This window comes from Nicotiana tomentosiformis, chromosome 7 (assembly GCF_000390325.3).
Source record: "Nicotiana tomentosiformis chromosome 7, ASM39032v3, whole genome shotgun sequence".
Taxonomy (NCBI): Eukaryota; Viridiplantae; Streptophyta; class Magnoliopsida; order Solanales; family Solanaceae; genus Nicotiana; species Nicotiana tomentosiformis.
Window position 1 is genome coordinate 56,786,092 of NC_090818.1, and position 21,564 is coordinate 56,807,655.

At 40.1% G+C, this 21,564-nt stretch overlaps 1 protein-coding gene across 1 annotated transcript; it reads left to right on the plus strand.

Annotated features, from left to right (window-relative positions):
* Positions 1–19,398: 19,398 nt before the first annotated feature.
* LOC117274256 (NAC domain-containing protein 104-like) lies at positions 19,399–21,141 on the plus strand. The gene is made up of 4 exons (XM_070179842.1): positions 19,399–19,567; positions 19,822–20,117; positions 20,669–20,683; positions 20,934–21,141. The coding sequence occupies exons 1-4, from the start codon at positions 19,399–19,401 to the stop codon at positions 21,057–21,059; spliced, it is 606 nt and encodes a 201-aa protein (XP_070035943.1). The 3' UTR covers positions 21,060–21,141.
* The last annotated feature ends 423 nt before the right edge of the window (positions 21,142–21,564 follow it).

Here is a 21,564-nt window from a genome sequence, read left to right on the forward strand (position 1 = left end):
TGAATCTCTAGAACTATCATTCTTTAAAACCTTATCAAGGTCCTTTGAGCACCTAGGTGTCACGATCAAAATCCTAACCTGTCGTGATGACGTCTATCTCAGTACTAGACAAGCCGACAACATCAATAACCCACGATTTCCTTTAAATAAAAAAAAAGCGTAAAGTTTAATACAATACCAAAAATCTAGCAATTTCCGATACAACACTCCCAAAACCTGGTATCACTGAGTACATGAGCATCTAATATGAGTACAAGTCTGAAAAATACGATCTATAATAGTCTGAGACCAAATACAGTAAACAAGGAGATAGAGAAGGAGAGATAAGGTCTGCGCAACACGGCAACTACCTCAAAATCTGCTGAAAATCAACTGCGCGAAATGATCAACACCCGCTCTGTTCAGGAACACCTGGATCTGCACATGAAGTGCATGGTGTAGTATGAGTATAACCAACTCAGCAAGTAACAATAATAACTAAGGAACTGAAGATAATGACGAGCTACACAGTCATAGTTCACTTTCAGTAGTTCCAGCAAAGAATAGACATGCTTTCAAATCCGGTAGTTTAAGCCAAATCAATTTTATACAGTTCAATTTCAAGTAATACGGATATAAATTCTTTCAGAGATTTCACAACAATGACAAATAGTAACCAAGTGCAACAACAAATGCAAAGCAAGTATAGCCTCTCAGGCAACAGTCATTCAACTTATCACAACAACTCAACCACTTGGCTCTCAGCCCTCAGCACTCACACTCCATGGGTACCCGTGCTCATTGGGGGTGTGTACAGACTCCGGAGGGGCTCCTACAGCCCAAGCGCCATAATCTGCACGGCCAACTCACGTGCTGTACGAACAACTCACGTGCTATAATATCCTGCACGGACAACTCACATGCCATAATATCCTTACCTCACTGACAGACCCTCGGCCTTACTCAGTCCTCAACCTCTCAAGTCTCTCGGGCTCTCAGGAATCACAAAGATCAACCCAAACAAATAAAACATAGTATATCAACAAATATCCAGAAAGACTGAGGTATAATACTCAAGAAAAATTAAGACTGAGTACAAGACAACAATTAGCAAATAATTCAACAAGTACGTGACCTCTACGGGTCTCAACAGTATTATAACATAACATAAGCATGATTTCTAACATGATTTATAGTCAAATTTCTTCAACGCATAGAGATCATATAGCTAACAATAAATTATTCAACTTTATAGTTTTCCGGAACGGACCAAGTCACAATCCCCTCGGTGCACGCCCACACGCCCGTCACCTAGCATGTGCGCCACCTCCAAAATAATCACATGATACCAAATTCGGGGTTTCATACCCTCAGGACCAGATTTATAATTGTTACTTACCTCAACTCGTGTACTTGTTTAATTCGCTATGCCCTTGCCACGAGAATTGGTCTCCGAAAGTCTCGTATCTAGCCACAATTAATTTGATTCAGTCAATACAAATTATTGTAATTAATTCCATAAGAAAATACTAATTTTTTCAATAAAATCCGAAATTAACTCAAAAATCGCCCATAGGGACCACGTATCGGAACCCGACAAAAGTTACAGAATATGAACGTCCATCCAACCACGAGTCCAACCATATAAATTTCACTAAAATCAGACATCAACTCGACCCTCAAATCTTCAATTAAAATCTATGAAGATTTCTACCATTTTCAACCCAATCCTTACTCATTTGAACTTAACAATCCTGCCACAACCTTATTGGTATGTATACATAATACTCTTACACCCAAGAATCATACTATTAATCATCCATCTTTACTCCAAACTCGGAATTGAAGAATTGAGGAAAGAAATTCTTACCTCTTTGAAGCCCTAGCAATATCCTTGTGAAATCTTCAAACCTTTAACAAGAATTGATGGACAAATGACTAAGTCTTCACTTTCTCTCTCTAAATTGCTCTCACTTCTCTCTAAAATATCAGATTTTGGCTAAAAAATGAGTTTCAAGAGCTATAAATCGAAGTTGGGTCGGGTAAAAAATTAGAAAGAATGGAAGCTCCGACGCAGTTATGCGATCGCATAACAGGTATGCGATCCGTATATCCGTCGCATAATTTGGCCTCCAAAGCTGGGCGTTACTGACCCGGTCTGCGGTCATTATGCGGCCCGCATACTTGTAATACACCGCAAAATAGGTTTGCGGTTGCATAGTGCACCGCAGATTTTCCTCAAATCTTGCTCCTCTCCTGATCCACTTTACGACCATTATACGGTTCGCAGAGTGATTCTGCGACCGCATAGTGGCCGCAGAAATGATCTTTTTCCGACAAAATTTTCCTTTACACATCGGTGCATTGTTCAACCCAAAAAGTTCGAGCCGCAACTTTGTACTAATTGATCTACATCGGCACTACCAAACCTTAATTTCCTTAGCAAAATTTCTCCGGGGTCGTTACACACAAGTCACATCTGGACAACCTTTTCAACTAAAATTCGAAACCTTGGAACTAGCCGTTCCAAATCATTCAAAAACCTCACTGGACCTGAACCAATTACGCCCGGTAAGTCACATAACAAATGTAAAGCATAAATTGAGCAGTAAATGGGGAAACGAGGCTATAATACTCAAAACGACCGGCCGGATCGTTACACTAGATTGGAAGACAAAAAATCTTTGTCTAATATTTTTCAAAATAATTCTTGGTAGCATCTCCTTTAATTTGTGTTACCGCAAGACATTACTCAACGGATCTTTGCAGGACAATAAGAGACAGTAACTTTTATGTTGATAAACCATCTTTGTGTTGATGGGTCTTTCACCACCAAATCGTCTTAATAACTCTACCTCTCCCTTAGTGCAAATAATATCAATAATATCCCTATCCATTAAAATGATAACTGGGTGTGGTATGTTCTAGCCTTAAAAAAAATCAAATGTTTTCTTTGGCTCCTATATGCTACTCCCTCCGCCCAGTGCCCAGTTTATGTGATACCTATTGGAGTCAAACTGATTGATTTTTAGTATAAATTGGGACAATAATTTTTAATATTTTTTTGAAATGAAGTTTTACATATTTAGAAACAATATAAAAAGTACTATATGTCTCAATAGTTAATAATTTAAAATATTTTAAAAAATATTTACCAAACATATGGTAAAAAAAATGTCACGATCGAAAATTCCCACCGCGGGGTCGTGATGATGCCTAACACCGAATTCCAGGCAAGCCAACACAAAAAGATAATATAAAAGAAAAATAATAGATATCTAATAACTGATTAAAGACATAACATAAACCATCCTAAGATTTTAGTGCGACAAGTACATGAGCGTCTAGATCCAGCTAATTACAAGGTTTAAAAGAAATACATCACTGTATGAAATAAAAGAAAACAAAACAAGAAATGGGAAATGACTATAGGGTCTGCGAACGAAGAGCAGCTCTACCTCGAATCACTGGCTGGTAGTTGTTTAGTACCTCTCGGGACTCTACTGGCACCAACGTCAAAATCTGCATAATAAGTGCAGAAATATAGTATGAGTACAACCGACCTAATATACTCAGTAAGTGTCGAGTCTAGGTAGTGACGAGGCTAAGACAAGACACCTACTAAAATATATATATATATATATACATACATATTGTTACGCGTTGCCTTCCTGAAGTTCCTTAGAAGGGCACAGTAAGGATAAGCAACTGATGTCAGTGTGATTGCTGTCCGCCAACTGAGGTCCCCTCCGTACGCTAGACTAGATTATCAGTGCCGTACGGGAAAACCAATATCGTGATCAATTGAGAAAGAGAACAGAAAAGAGAATTGAGAATGAAAGAAAGCTTGATAGCATTGAATGAAAACTATTACAGAAAAACAACACGGTGTCAGGGGGGAGAGACACTAGTACAGAGAATTATTTGCTTGCTTGGTCCCCCTTAATAATGCTTAAAAGAAATAAACCAAAGTTACATGACTAGACCTATGAAAGCTGAAAAATCACACTTAAAGAAAATGCAGTAAAACTATTCTATATTTACAATGAAAAGGACTTAGTCTTCTACAAAGCAGAAACAAGTCCGTTGGCAGCAACTTTGTCTTTAGCATCAGGGTCTGCGCGCGCGACATTGTCTGCGCGCGCGGCGCTGTTGGCATCTGCCTGTGGCTGGGCGCTGGCGATGGCTATCGGTGGGGTGACAGAGGCATATGCGCGCTTGTCACTTGGAGCTGCCGAGACCACGGGGCCGACCGTGGCAATGGGCGTTGGGAGGCTTGCCAGGACGCCACAGGGCGCGTCCAAGGGGTCATGGGGCATGGCTGGAGAGCCGCCCGTGACATTCTCCCCCACCCGAGTTGGCGATGTCCTCGGCGCCTTCCTTGCAAGGCAATCATCAATCAGGCTCTTGTAGGCTTTGAGGTTTGTTCCCCTCTCCCAAGTATTCTCCTCTGCATCACATCCCTGCCATTTCACCAAGAACTCTTGGTGATCTTTCCTTAAGGCGTGAATCACTCGATCATCAAGAATAGCTTCAGCACGTCTTTTTCCGGTTGAATTGGGACCTCGAATACTTGGTATTGTGAGTTGGATTCGTGAAGGATCCTCCATATCTTCCCGAAAAGGTTTCAGGAGATTGACATGTAAAACATGATGGATTTTCCACTAAGCTGGGGTATCCACCCGGTATGCAACTTTCTCAGTCTTCTTTACATGATCGCATCAGAGAGCGCCAATATGATGCTCCACCTCTGCTTGTCCTTAAGGACATGGTCCAACACGGTGATGCCAATGAAGTCACTATTGGAGATGACGGTGTATTACGGATGTAGGGCAGGCTATGAGTGCCTAATGTAGATGGTTTACGTGAGCTGATTCTCCGGGAAGCTCACAGTTCACGGTATTCTATTCATCCAGGTGCCGCGAAGATGTATCAGGATTTGAGGCAGCACTATTGGTGGAGGCGGATGAAGAAAGATATAGTTGGGTTTGTAGCTCGGTGTCTAAATTGTCAACAGGTAAAGTATGAACATCAGAGACCGGGAGGATTACTTCAGAGACTTGAAATTCCGAAGTGAAAATGGGAGTGTATTACCATGGACTTCGTAGTTGAGCTTCCATGGACATTGAGAAAATTTGATGCGGTTTGAGTGATTGTAGATCGGTTGACCAAATCCGCGCATTTTATTCCAGTTGGTACTAATTATTCTTCAGAGCGGTTGGCTAATATTTATATCCACGAGATTGTTCGCCTACACGGTGTGCCAGTGTCAATCATTTCAGATCGGGGCACGCAGTTTACATCACAGTTTTGGCGAGCAGTGCAGCGGGAATTGGGCACACAGGTTCAGTTGAATACATCATTTCACCCTCAAACAGACGTGCAGTATGAGCGCACTATTCAGATATTGGAGGATATGCTACGCGCTTGTGTCATTGATTTTTGAGGTTCTTGGGATAGATTTTTGCCACTTGCAGAGTTTGCTTACAATAACAGTTACCAGTCAAGTATTCAGATGGCTTCGTGTGAGGCATTATATGGTAGACGGTGTCAATCTCCAGTTGGTTGGTTTGAGCCGGGTGAGGCTAGGCAATTGGGTACTGACTTGGTTCAGGATGCTTTGGAGAAGGTTAACGTAATTCAGGAGTCGCTTCACACGGCGTAGTCAAGACAGAAAAGTTATGCCGACAGGAAGGTCCGTGATGTTGCCTACATGGTTGGGGAGAAGGTTCTGCTCAAAATTTCACCAATGAAGGGTGTGTTGAGGTTCGGGAATAAGGGCAAGTTCAGTCCTCGGTATATTGGGCCTTTTGAGATACTTAAGAAAATTGGAGAAGTGGCTTATGAACTTGCTTTGCCACCCAGTCTATCAGGTGTTCATCGAGTGTTCCAAGTATCCATGCTCCGAAAGTATGTCGGGGATACGTCTCATATTTTGGACTTTAGTACAGTGTAGTTGGACAGTAATTTGACTTATGATATGGAGCCGGTGACCATTTTAGACCGACAGGTTCAAAAGTTGAGATCAAAGAACATAGTTTCAGTGAAGGTGCAGTGGAAAGGCCAGCCAGTCGGAGAAGCTACTTGGGAGATTGAGCAGGAAATACGGAGAAAATATCCACACCTATTTGAGACTCCAGGTATGATTCTAAGCCCGACCGGTTGTTTTGACTATTACAATCTCGTTCCCCCATTTACTGCTCAAATTGTAATTTACGGTTGTTATTTGGCTTGCCGGGATAATTGGTTCGGTTCCGGTGAGGTGTTGGAATGATTTGGAACACTTAATTCCAAGGTTTAGAATTTGAGTTGAAAAGGTTGACCGGTGTTCACTTATGGGTGACGACCCTGGAGAAAATTTGCTAAGGAAATTAAGGTTTTATGGTGCTGAGGTAGATCAATTAGAACAAAGATTATAGAAATTTCTCGCGGTTCGCAAGCTCATCGCGGCTCGGGCTTTTTGGGTTGAACAATGCACCGATGTCTAAAGGAAAAATTTTGCCGGAAAAAAGGGTCATTTCTGCGACCACTATGCGGCCGCATAATGGTCGTAGAGTGGATCAGGAAAGGGGAAAGATTTGAGGAAAATCTGCGGTGCGTTATGCGACCACAGATCTGTTCTGCGGTGCATTATGCGACCGCAAAATAGGTGTGCGGGCCGCATAATGACCGCAGACCGGGTCAATCACACCCAGTTTTGGAGGCCAAATTATGCGGCCGATATGCGGACCGCATACCTGTTATGCAATCGCATAACTGCGTCAGGGCTTCCATTTTTTCTAATTTTTGACCCTACCTAACTTCGATTTATAGCCCTTGAAGCTCATTTTTTAGCCAAAATCTGACATTTTAGAGAGAGGTGAGAGCATTTTAGAGAGAGAAAGCGAAGACTTAGTAATTTATCCATCAATGTTTGTTCAAGGTTTGAAGATTTCACAAGGATCTTGCTAGGGCTTCAAAGAGGTAAGAATTTCTTTCCCCAATTCTTTAATTTCGGGTTGGAGTAAAGATGGTAATTAAAAGTTTGATTCTTAGGTGTTAGAGTATTATTTATTCGTACACATACCAATAAGGTTTATGGAAAGATTATTGAGTTCAAATGGGTAAAGATTGGGTTGAAAATAGTAGAAATCTTCCAAGACTTTAATTGAAGATTTGAGGGTGGAATTGATGTCGAAATTCAGTGAAATATTTATGGTGCAATCAAGGTTGGATGAGCGTTCATATTTTATAAATTTATCGGGTTCCGAGACTTGGGCCCCACAGGCAAATTTTGAGTGAATATCAGACTTTTATTGAAAAATTAGTATTTTCTTATGGAATTAATTATAATAATTGGTATTGACTGAATCGAATTAATTGTGGCTAGATACGAGGCTTTCGGAGAGCAGTTCTAGGGGCAAAGGCATAGCGGAATAAAGAATTATATGGTTTGAGGTAAGTAACATTTTTAAATATGGTCCTGAGGGAATGAAACCCCAAAATTTTATGTCATGTGATTATTTTGGAGGTGACGAACATGCTAGGTGACGGGTGTGTGAGCATGCACCCAGGGGACTGTGACTTGGTCCGTCTCGTGGAACTGTAAAGTTGAATAAATTGTTGTTAGCTATATGCTCTCTATGTGTTGAAGAAATTTGACTGTAAATCATGTTAGAAATCATGCTTATGCTATGTGATAGTAATGTTGGAACCCACAGAGGTCCCGTGCTTGTTGAATTATTTGCTAATTATTGTCTTGTACTCAGCCGTGAGTTTTCTTGCGTATCATACCTCAGCCTTTCTTGATATTTATTGATACACTATGTTATCTTTGTTTGGCCTGATCTTTGTGATTTCCGAGAGCCCGAGATACTAGAGAGGTTGAGGACTGAGTAAAGCCGGGGGCCTATCAGTGAGTTAAGGATATTATGGCACGTGAGTTGTCCGTGCAGGATATTATAGCACGTGAGTTGTCTGTGCGGATTATGGCGCTTGGGCTGTAGGAGCCCCTCCGGAGTATGTATACCCCCAGTGAGCGCGGGTACTCATTGAGTGTGAGTGCTGAGGGCTGAGAGCCGAGTGGTTGAGTTGTTGTGACGAGTGGAGTGACTGTTGCCCGTAGAGGCTGTACTTGCTTTTCATTTGTTGTTGCACTTAGTTGCTATTTGTCATTGTTGTGAAATTCTCTGAAAGATTTTATATTCGGATTACATGAATTTGAACTGTATAAATTGATTTGACTTAAACTGCTGGATTTGAAAGCATGTCTATTCTCTGTTGGAATTACTGGAAATGAACGATAATTATGTAGCTCGTCACTATCTTTAATTCATTATTTATTATTGTTACTTGCTGAGTTGGTTGTACTCATACTACACCCTGCACTTTGTGTGCAGATCCAGGTGCTTCTAGGCATAATGTGTGTTGTTTTTCTCGCGTAGTTGATTTTTCGGAGATTCAGAGGTAGCTGCCGTGTTTCGCAGACCTTGTCTCTCCTCCCCTATCTCCTTGTTTATTATTTTTGGTCTTAGACTATTATGGACCATTTTCTTTTGACTTGTATCCATATTAAAAGCTCATGTACTCAGTGACACCAGGTTTTAGATAGTGTTCGTATAAGTATATGTGGGATTTTGTATCGTATTTAAATATTATATTTTCAAACTTAAGAGAAATTGTGTTTTATTGAGATTATCAGCTTGCCTAGTATCGAGATAGGCGCCATCACGATAAGTTAGGATTTTGGGTCGTGACAAGTTGGTAAAAGAGCCTAAGTTACATAGGTCTCACGAGTCATGAGCAGGTTTAGTAGAGTCTTGCGGATCGGTACGGAGACGTCTGTATTTATCTTCGAGAGGTTGCAGAACCCTTAGGAAAATTTCACTTTCTTGTATTCTATCGTGAGAACTTGTTGATTCCGAAAAACTAAAATTATGTTATTCTATTCTCTTAGAGATGGTGAGAACACGTACTACTGGATCGGATAGTCAGCCACCAGTTAGGGCTGCGAGAGGCCGGGGCCGTGGTAGGGGCCGGGGCCGAGGTAGAGGTTGAGGTGTCGCTCGTACAACAGTTGGAGCAGCACCTGTAGCACCACCTGGTTCTCCAACTCAGGAGAAGATTCTGGATGTAGTTGACCCGGCGGGACCCGCTCAAGCACCAGCTGTGCCCATTGAGATTGAAGGCCTATAGGAGGCTTTGACTCAGATGTTGACAGTTTGCACTGGCCTTGCTAAGGTGGTTTCGGCTCATGCCGCACCATCCACTTCTCAGGCCGGGGGAGGTACTTATACCCCTTTTGCCCGTACTCCAGACCAGGTAATATAGGGACTTGATATACCGGGGGCACCACCAGCCCAGCCGCTTGCAGCTGCTCAGGCCCCGGTAGTTCCTGTTATGGTAGATGATGAGCAGAGGAGACTTGAGAGATTTGAGAGGCTTCTACCTCAACCATTTAGCGGTGCTGAGTTAGAGGATGCTCATGGTTTTCTGGATAAGTGTCAACGGATGCTTCGGACAGCGGATATTCTAGAGACCAGTAGGGTCTGATTCACTACTTTTTAGTTTCTGGGGCTACCTTCAGATGGTGGGAGGCTTACAAGAGGTGTAGGCCAGTCGGTGCATCACCCCTTACCTGGCAGCAGTTCTCCGGTCTATTCCTGGAGAAGTTCGTGCCTCAGTCCCGTAGAGAGGAGCTGCACAGCCAGTTTGAGCAGCTTTGTCAGGGTGATATGTCCGTGACACAATATGAGATGAGATTTTCAGAATTGGTCCGTCATGCTATCTGGTTGATTCCCACTGATAGGGAAAGGATCAGGAGGTTCATAGATGGCCTCACATTTTAGCTGCGATTACTCATGACTAGAGAGAGAGTGTCTGGTGCTAGTTTCGTCGAGGTTGTCTACATTGCTCGTCAGATTGAGTTGGTTCACATCCAGGAGCAGGTTGAGAGGGAGGCTAAGAGGCCTCGTGGTTCAGGTGATTTCAGCGGTGTTCCTTCAGGGGGTTAGTTTTACCGCGGTAGGGGTCCTTCTTATAGACATGCTCAGACGGGTCGTCCAGCTCATCGTGGTGCATCAGCTAGCCACGGTTCTTACAGTGCTCACTCAGACCAATCTTCATTCAGTGCATTACCAGCGTGGAGTTCTCATCATGCCTCGTCTGCTCAGGCTTCTACAGATAATTCTTTGGGTTATCAGGAACAACAATTCTGTCAGAGGAGGGGTTGTTTCAAGTGCGTAGATTTGGGTCATTGCAAGAGAGATTGTCCTAGGCTGTTGAGTGAGGCTATACAGCAGAGTTCTCGACCGACGCCACAAGCACCAGCAGTTACACCACCCGCCCAGCCATCTCGGGGTGTGAGTCAGGCAGCTAGGGGTCGCCCAAGAGTGGAAGGCCGGTCAGGTGACGGTCAGGCCCGATTCTATGCTTTTCCTGCCGGGCTAGATGTTGTTGCCTCAAATACAGTGAACACAAGTATTGTTTCGGTGTGCCATAGTGAGGCTTCTATATTATTTTACCCCGATTCTACTTATTCGTATATGTCATCGTACTTTACTCATTATCTGGATATGCCCCATGAGTTCTCAGTTTCACCTATTCGTGTATTTATGCCAGTGGGCGATGCTATTATTGTGAACCGTGTGTATCGGCCATGTGTTGTAACTATTGGGGGACTGGAGATTAGATTTGATATTTTATTGCTCAATATGATTGATTTCGATGTAATTCTGGGTATGGATTGGTTGTCTCCTTGTCATGCTATTCTGGATTGGCACGTAAAAACTGTGACGTTGACAATGCGGGGTTGCCAAAGGTTGAATGGTGAGGTTCTCTAGATTTTGTTCCTAGCAGGGTAATTTCTTATTTGAAGGCCCAACATATGATTGGAAAGGAGTGTTTGTCATATTTGGCCTTTGTGAGAGATGTTGATGCTGATACTCCTATTATTGATTCAGTACCGGTCGTGCGAGACTTCCCGGACGTATTTCCTGTAGACCTGCTGGGTATGCCACCCGACAGGGATATTGATTTCGTTATTGACTTGGTGCAGGGCACTCAGCCCATTTCTATTCCTTTGTATCGTATGGCACCAGCTGAGTTAAAAAAATTGAAAGAGCAACTTCAGGAACTCCTTGAAAAGGGGTTTATTAGGCCTAGTGTGTCACCTTGGGGTGCACCAATTCTGTTTTTGAAAAAGAAAGATGGTACTATGTGGATGTGCATCGATTATAGGCAGTTGAACAAAGTTACAATCAAGAATAAATATCCCTTGCCGCGTATTGATGACTTATTCGACTAGCTTCAGGGAGCGAGGATATTCTCCAAAATTGATTTAAGATCTGGGTACCACCAGTTGAAAATTTAGGATTCGGATATTCTAAAGACGGTATTCAGAACTCGTTATGGCCACTATGAATTTCTTGTGATGTCTTTTGGGCTAACCAATGCCCCAGCTTCATTTATGCATTTGATGAATATTGTATTCCAGCCATATCTTGATCTATTTATCATAGTATTTATTGATGATATTCTGGTGTACTCATGTAGCCAGGAGGAGCATGCACAGCACTTGGGTATTGTATTACAAAGATTGAGAGAGGAAAGACTTTATGCCAAATTCTCTAAGTGTGAGTTCTGGCTTAGTTCGGTGGCATTCTTGGGACATATAATGTCTAGTGAAGGAATTAAGGTGGATCTGAAGAAAATAGAGGTAGTTCAGAGTTGGCCCAGACCATCTTCAATTACTGAGATTCGGAGTTTTCTCGGCTTGGCCGGTTATTATCGTCATTTCGTGGAGGGATGACTAAATTAACCCAGAAAAAGTGCTCCGTTAAGGTGCTCCGTTCAGGTGGTCAGAGGAATATAAAGAGAGCTTTCAGAAGCTCAAGACAACTTTGACTACAGCTCCAGTATTGGTGTTGCCTACAGGTTCAGAGTCTTATATGGTGTATTGTGACGCATCGCGTATTGGTCTCGGTGTAGTGCTGATGCAATATGGTAGGGTAACTGCCTATGCGTCAAGACAGTTAAAGGTATATGAGAAGAATTATCCAGTCCACGATCTTGAGTTAGCAGCTATTTTTCATGCCTTGAAAATTTGGCAGCATTACTTGTACGACGTCCAGTGTGAGGTATATACCAATCATCAGAGTCTACAATATTTGTTTAAACAGAAGGATCTTAATTTGCAGCAGCGAAGGTGGTTAGAGTTGCTTAAGGATTATGACATTACCATTCTCTATCATCCCGGAAAGGCCAATGTAGTGGCAGATGCCTTGAGTCGTAAGGCGGAGAGTTTGGGCAGCTTAACATACTTACCGATAACAGAGAGCCCTTTAACCTTGGATGTTCAGGGCTTGGCTAACCAGTTTGTTAGATTGGATGTTTCGGAGCCGAATCGAGTTTTTCCTTGTGTGATTTCTCACTCTTCTTTATATGATTGCATCAGAGAGCACCAATATGATGATCCACACCTGCTTGTCCTTAAGGACACGGTTCAGCACGGTGATGCCAAGGAAGTCACTATTGGAGATGACTGTGTATTACAGATACAGGGCAGGCTATGTATGGCTAATGTAGATGGTTTGCGTGAGCTGATTCTCCGGGAAGCTTACAGTTCGTGGTACTCCATTCATCCAGGTATCGCGAAGATGTATCAGGATTTGAGGCAACACTATTGGTGGAGGCGGATCAAGAAAGATGTAGTTGGGTTTGTAGCTCGGTGTCTAAATTGTCAACATGTAAAGTATGAACATCAGAGACCGAGAGGATTACTTCAGAGACTTAAAATTCTAGAGTGGAAATGGGAGCGTATAACCATGGACTTCGTAGTTGGGCTTCCACGGACATTGAGGAAATTTGATGTGGTTTGGGTGATTGTAGATCGATTGACCAAATCCGCTCATTCTATTCCAATTGTTACTAATTATTCTTTGGAGTTGTTGGCCGAGATTTATATTCGCGATATTGTTCGCCTACTCGGTGTGCCGGTGCCCATCATTTCAGATTGGGGCACACAGCTTACATCACAGTTGTGGAGAGTAGTGCAGCAAGAATTGGGCACACAGGTTCAGTTGAGTATAACATTTCACCCTCAGACAGACGGGCAGTCCGAGCACACTATTCAGATATTGGAGGATATGCTACGCGCTTGTGTCATTGATTTTGGAGGTTCTTAGGATACATTTCTGCCACTTGCGGAGTTTGCTTACAATAACAGTTACCAGTCGAGTATTCAGATAGCTCCATATGAGGCATTATATGGGAGACGGTGTCGATCTCCAGTTGGTTGGTTTGAGCCGGGTGAGGCTAGGCTATTGGGTAATGACTTGGTTCAAGATGCTTTGGAGAAGGTTAAAATGATTCAGGAGCGGCTTCGCACGGTGCAGTCTAGACAGAAGAGTTATACCGACAAGAAGGTCCGTGATGCTGCTTACATGTTTGAGGAGAAGGTTCTGCTCAAAATTTCACCAATGAAGGATATGTTGAGGTTCGGGAAGAAGGGCAAGTTGATTCCTCGGTATGTTGAGATACTTAAGAAAATTGGAGACGTGTCTTATGAACTTGCTTTGCCACTCAGTCTATCAGGTGTTCATCCAGTGTTTCATGCATCCATGCTACGAAAGTATGTCGGGGATCCGTCTCATATTTTGGATTTTAGTACAGTGCAGTTGGACAGTAATTTGACTTATGATGTGGAGCCGGTGGCTATTTTAGACCGTCAGGTTCGAAAATTGAGATCAAAGAACATAACTTTAGTGAAGGTGCAGTAGAGAGGCCAGCCAGTCAGAGAAGCTACTTGGGAGATTGAGCAGAATCACTTTGCAGACCGCATAATGATCACAGAGTGGATCAGGAGAGGGGCAAGATTTGAGGAAACTCTGTGGTGCGTTATGCGACCGCAGACCTATTATGCGGTGCATTATGCGATCGCAAAACAGGTATGCAGACCGCATAATGACCGCAGACCGGGTCAGTCACGCCCAGTTTTGGAGGCCAAATTATGCGGCCGATATGCGGACCGCATACCTGTTATGCGATCGCATAACTGCGTCGGGGCTTCCATTTTTTCTAATTTTTGACCCGACCCAACTTCGATTTATAGCCCTTGAAGCTCATTGTTTAGCCAAAATCTGACATTTTAGAGTGAGGTGAGAGCATTTTAGAGAGAAAAAGGGAAGACTTAGTCATTTATCTATCAATTCTTGTTCAAGATTTGAAGATTTCACAAGGATCTTGATAGAGTTTCAAAGAGGTACGAATTTCTTTCCCCAATTCTTCAATTTCGGGTTGGAGTAAAGATGGGTAATTAAAAGTTTGATTCTTGGGTGATAGAGTATTATTTATTCATACATATACCAATAAGGTTTATGGAAAGATTATTGAGTTCAAATGGGTAAAGATTGGGTTGAAAATGGTAGAAATCGTCAAAGACTTTAATTGAAGATTTGAGGGTCGAATTGATGTCGGAATTTGGTGAAATTTGTATGGTTGGACTCATGGTTGGATGAGCATTCATATTTTGTAAATTTTGTTAGGTTCTGAGACATGGGCCCCACGAGCAATATTTGAGTGAATTTCGGATTTTTATTGGATAATTAATATTTCCTTATGAAATTAATTATAATAATTGGTATTAATTGAATCGAATTAATTGTGGCTAGATACGAGGCTTTTGGAGAGTAGTTATCGGGGCAAAGGCATAGCAGAATAAAGAATTACACGGTTTGAGGTAAGTAATAGTTTTAAATCTGGTCCTGAGGGTATAAAACCCCGGAATTTTATGTCATATGATTATTTTGGAGGTGACGCACATACTAGGTGACGGGCGTGTGGGCGTGTACCGAGGAAATTGTGACTTGGTCCGTCCCGTGGAACTGTAAAGTTGAATAACTTGTTGTTAGCTATATGCTCTCTATGTGTTAAATAAATTTGACTGTAAATCATGTTAGAAATCATGCTTAGGCTATGTGATGGTATTGTTAGAACCCACAGAGGTTGCGTGCTTGTTGAATTATTTGCTAATAGTTGTCTTGTACTCAGCCATGAATTTTCTTGCATATCATACCTCAGTCTTTCTTGATATTTGTTGATACACTATGTTATCGTTGTTTGGGCTGATCTTTGTGATTTCCTAGAGCCCGAGAGACTAGAGAGGTTGAGGACTGAGTAAGGCCGAGGGCCTGTCGGTAAGGTAAGGATATTATGGCACGTGAGTTGTCCGTGCAGGATAATATAGCATGTGAGTTGTCCATGCAACACGTGAGTTGTCCATGCTGATTATGGCGCTTGGGATGTAGGAGCCCCTCCTGAGTATGTACACCCCCCATTAAGCGCGGGTACTCATTGAGTGTGAGTGCTGAGGGCTAAGAGTAGAGTGGTTGAGTTGTTGTGACGAGTGGAGTGACTATTGCCCTGAGAGGCTGTACTTGCTTTTCATTTGTTGTTGCACTTAGTTGCTATTTGTCATTATTGTTAAATTCTCTGAAAGATCTTATATCCAGATTACATGAACTTGAACTGTATAAATTGATTTGACTTAAACTGCTGGATTTGAAAGCATGTCTATTCTCTGTTGGAATTACTGGAAATGAACTATAACTGTGTAGCTCGTCACTATCTTTAATTCATTATTTATTATTGTTACTTGCTGAGTTTGTTATAATCATACTATATCCTGCACTTCGTGTGCAGATCCAGGTGCTTCTAGACATAGCGGGTGTTAATTTTCTCACACAGTTGATTTTTCGGAGATACATAGATAGTTGTCGTGTTTCGTAGACCTTGTCTCTCCTATCTCCTTGTTTATTGTATTTGGTCTTAGACTATTATAGACCATTTTCTTTTGACTTGTATCCATATTAGATGCTTATGTACTCAGTGACACCAGGTTTTGGGGAGTGTTCGTATCAGTATTTGTGGGATTTTGAATCGTATTTAAATATTATATTTTCAAACTTAAGAGAAATTGTATTTTATTGAGATTATCGACTTGCCTAGTATCGAGATAGGCGCCATCACGACAGGTTAGAATTTTGGGTCGTGACATTTATTTTGCTGGCATTCTATTTTCCTTCTACGCGATCGTGATGCATATAACTAGGCAGTGCTTATAAGTACTCTATTTTTAAGGTTTTGGTTATTTTATCACATTCTGAGTTATAAAGCTCGGATTTGGGCGATCTTGGAGGGGATTTTCACGATTTAGATTAGGGTAAGTAATTTTGACTCGAATTTAATTATTTTACATGATTCCATCTTTGATTTTTGAATTTTATTGATAAATCTAAAAGTGAAATTGAGGATTTTTGTCTAAACTTTTCTAAAGTGAATAATTGAGTTTGAACATCGAATTGGAGTTGGATTTGAGTGAAATTATTGTGGTTGGATTCATATTCGAATGGGTTATCGTAAATTGTGAGTTTTGTCAAATTTCGGGTTGCGGTCCAAGGTTGTGTTTTTGGTTTGACTTTGAGTATTTAATTAAAGATTCGACCTTTATTGTTTGGGTTCGATTCCTATGACATTATTTAATATTTTTGAGTTGCTTTTGGCTAGTTTCTAGCCGTTCGGAGGTCGATTCATGTGGGATGACTCTTCTAGTGTACGGATTTGGCTTATTTGAGGTAAGTGTCTTGCCTAACTTTATTGATGGAATTTTTCCTTCTAAATTAAATTGTTTGATACATGTGAGGGTTATGCATATACGAGGTGACAGGCGTATATGCATGTGCCAGGATTTTCATACCCGGGAAGGGAAATTATATGCTTCTTTGTGATTTGTTGAACTTGGTGATCCCTTATCATATACTTCATTTAATTCTACGACTAATAAAATTCAACTACCTATTTTAGAAATTATTTTACGACATATGACATTTTGAAAGGATTTAATGTATTGTTTTGAGACCGTTTACCTGCTTAATTAAACCAATGCATCATGAACATTCATCTATACTTGTTATTGTCATGCCACTTGAGCTTCTTTATTTGTAATAAGAAATAATGATTGGGGCCTTAGGGTTTTATGTTCCACGATTGATATTTCCGTGCGGTTGACACGATGTTGGCATGATGAGTATTATCGTGTGGTGAGAATTAAGATTGGCCGGTTGGTTGTTATCGTGTGAGAAGAATGGGAATTGAATTTTTGTTATGAATACTCGTCCGTTAAATACTTACATTCCCTCTACTTTAGTTTCTACTAATGTTTGTTGTTTTGCAGGTTACTTTCACCTTTTGTGTTCCTTATATAGTTACCTCTGTATTTCATGTTTGGCCTGATAACTGTTATATATCTATTTCTACCTTGTTCGTTACAGTTACTCCTATGCCTCTACTCAATTTAAATCTGCTACATGTTCTCTTCGAATTCATGCTTTTACTGTTATTTGCTCGTACATGTTACTTGCCTCTATTTGTTACGCGATTTACCTATGAGTTGTCTTGACCTGTTACATGCCTTCACTTACTACATGCCTTCATATGCTAGATGTATTTACTTGCTGCGTGCCTCCACATGTTACATAATTTCACTTCTTACACACCTCTACTTAATACTTGTGGATCGGGTTGTGCGCTGCAACGGAGAAGATATTATATATGGGACCGGATTGCACGACACAACAGAGAAGATGTATTGTGGTTATTCTTGTCTATTGATTTTTGTTATCGTGTTGTGTTGTGAAACTAAGAACTAATGATATTCTGGTCCCCGTGTCATTGTATTCTTGTTTCTTGTTTCATTTAGTACGTGATTATTCGTGTCTCTTTCTTTTATTGTTCTTCCTGCTTATCATCTGTATATGTAAAATATTGAGTGAGTATCTTTTAACTTAAAATCTCGTCACTATTTCGCCGAGGTTAGTCAAGATACTTACGGAGTACATGGGATCGATTATACTCATATTACACTCATATATGCACCTTGCGTGCATATCTTGGAACTGCGTAAATGTGGAAGACGAAGTCAGACGTACCTGCGTTTCAGATTCAAGCTATATCTCTTGTTCAAGGTAGTTTCGAATTTCATTTCTGTTTGTGTAAACTTCAAACCGATATTGTCATATCAGTTTTGTAAATCTAAATTATAGTGGCTTATAACTTGTACTACCAGTCCTTGGAAAGTTGTATATAATTCAGTTATTATTATTCTTTTCGTTTTGATCTTTCATTTGAGTTATCTTATTCTATATTAAGTTTATCTAGCATTGGGCTAGATGCTATCATGACTAGGTGGATTTTGGGTTGATGATTGCAAGTAGTATGCTCTGTACTCAATGGAGCAAATGATAAATACAATTCACATATCCTTACTAAATGCAAGTAATTGTTGGAGGGCCACCTGTGCGGCACATTTTCAGAGAAGCCAACACTGTATCCTTCAAATCAAGTACTCAGGAGAAGGGTCATTTCTTGAAATGGTTAGTTAATATATAGTATAAAATATATCTTCTTCAGCCGAAAAAAAAAAGGGTACTCCTAAAGTGACCTCATCAGCGCTTAATAGGTTGAAGTACTGTAGAGACGCTTATAACTTAAGCCAAGTACCGCAGTCCTATCCTAGATCTGCATATATGTTGCTTTGGAACACCATTCTTGTATAAATCCATGTCCGATCTTTGCCTATAATCCAAGTATTAATATACATTGTACTGTAGCGAACATGTAACTACACGTGAAGAGAGAAAAAAAGGGGATTTATTTGATTCCCTCCAATAAAAACAGGTCTCGTTAGTCTCAAGTATTGGATTTTGATCCAAATGCTTGAGTTATAACTACTCTTAATCAAATTCAGGATTTAATGTTCCAGTTCTTACAACAACTTTAAATTAATACTTATACAATAATAATAATTTAGTTCAAAGTCAAATATATATATATATATAGATATTAGTGGATTTATATATATAAAATTTAAATAAAAGCTACTATATTCGCGTGAACCCACAAATATAATTGCAGGTATATCACCCCTCACCTTTAGATAGCCACCAGCCAACGATAACCATTTAAGTATCCAAAAGTGAAGCAAACCCTGCATTGAAGCTAGCAGAAAATATAATGGAGAGACTGCGTGAAATTTGAGAAATGAGGTCAGTATGGTGGTGGTGGTGTTGATGATCCTAAACTTTATTACCTTCTTTCTCTCTCCTTCCTTTCTCTCACTATAAAATCATTCCTTTGTCCTCCGTTAATTCTACCATTATTAGACATTCCAATATATATCCTTCTACTATTCTTGTATTCTTCCTGCATTAGCTAGATATATTTGCTGGGATATATACATCAATATTTCATTCTTTCTTTCCTAATATATAGTACTTCCTATTGACGTCACTGTCACATGAGCTTGACCAATCCATAGGGCACGGCCAAGTCCAAGACGATGACGAACGTCTCATTTCATACTAATTGAGTTGCATAGTTGAATTAATGGGGGATAATAATAATGTAAACCTACCACCTGGTTTTAGGTTCAGCCCAACAGATGAGGAGCTGGTTGTTCATTTTCTCCAACGCAAGGCTTCTCTCTTACCTTGCCATCCTGATATCATTCCTGATCTTCATCTTTATCCCTATGATCCTTGGGATTTGGATGCAGGTATATACTTCCAACACTTGTTTTTTATTGGATATTTACTTGTATACACGTGCCTGTAAGAATATATTTCACACTATCACGTCTATTAATATCTTTTTTTAACCTGTTAGCAAATAATTTACCTTATTTTTTAAGTTACTAATATGAAATTATCTTTAGGTGACGTGATAATACAATAATGTTTTTACACTGTCAAAGTATACAAGTTAAAACTCTTATAATTTTAATTTTCATGCATGATATGGTGTTGGCAGGAAAAACAATGGCAGTAGGAAACAAATGGTATTTCTATAGTAGGATAACAAATGAGACCCGAATCACAGGGAATGGATACTGGCAACCTGTGGGAGTTGATGAATCAATATTGTCAAGTTCCAATCACAAAGTTATTGGGACGAAGAAATACTATGGATTTTACATGGGTGATGAGCCACCACAAGGCCATAAAACCAATTGGCTAATGCAGGAATACAGGCTTTCTCATTCTTCAGCTTCAACAAGTAGTAGCAATCGATCATCCTCTAGAAGATCAACAACTCATTCCACAAATGTATGTCCACTTTGACATACTAATTAATAATGTGGCCCAAATTACTTTTGGAGTTTAATTTTTATTCATGATATATAGTATTAAAAATTTATATTGGATGGTTTTAACATACTTTTTAAGAAAATCAGTTAATAACATTAATTATAAGAGATTATTTGACTAAGTGACCCTTTATTTCTCTTCAAACATGAGAAGAATTTTTAGAAAGTTATACCGATATCATATATCAAAATAAGGGTAAATTTGAAAGAAAACAAAATAATGTCTTCTTGATTTTGATTAAGATGACACTTATTTCAGACGAACCGTAAAATGTTTAAACGACCTTTAAAATGAACCAGCGAGAGTAACTAGCTATAGGTAACTTCTAGGAGTAATAAACTCGTGGAACAAGTTACTTTAAATTTAATGAAGACAATCTGCTATAACAAATTAAATTACATTAATATTATATAAAAATCAGTGTATTAATCCACATATGTAAGTTAAATTCCTTATTTTTGGTATAGTATGGCAGTCGTCTTATTTTTGTGTTTGTTGCTTTTTTTCAGGAGTATAGTAAATGGGTAATTTGTTGCAGGGGCGAAGTTACCTAGTGGGTGCGGGTTCGGGCGAACCCAGTAACTTTTTCCGCAACCATGTATTTGTATTGAAATATTTACTAAATTTATATAAATATATACTGCCGAACCCAGTAACAAAAGGGGTCTTGGTTCAACGGTAAGGGCTGTGGGTTCGTTGGGAAAGATGGGGGTTCGATTTCCACTGAAAGCAGTGTTTTATTTTAAAATTAGAACCACACACTTCAAATCCTAGCTCCCTCTGATTTGTTGTGTACACGAAAGCAACTCTGACAATGATAGCGCAGAGCTTTCATGCTTGGATGAAGTATTCCTTTCACTAGATGATCTTGATGATGATAACATTAGTTCGCCCCATTAGTCAATTAATTAATTAGATCGAGAAAAATTAAATCTAATTAAACTCGGACTTGTTGATTAGCTTTCTTCTCTCTTTCTTTAGTTTCTTTTCTGGGGTTGGGTGGGGGTGGAGGTGGGCTTTAATCGTAGAACGTTCCAAGTTTATTTGTTATTTCCTCAGTGAATGAAATTTGATGTAACAAATAAATGCAATGTCTTTATATATGTGACATCTTTGCTCTAGTTGGTTGGCAATTCTTATAGTGTTTCTAATTCAGAACAAAAATTTTGTTTAATAATTATTTTTATATATTACTCCAAGTAGTTAATCATAAGAAATTAATTATCATGACACGTGGTGAAGAAATTCAGAAATTCGAGGCATGGCCAACCACATTGCATATGATATAAGTAACATAAATGAATCAAAATCATGCAACTCCATACGTTGAATGGTTACTTCCATACTCTTCACTTGATGCAGTTGCCTCCCTCTAGCCTTTTTTTTCCCTCTCTAACCCACAATC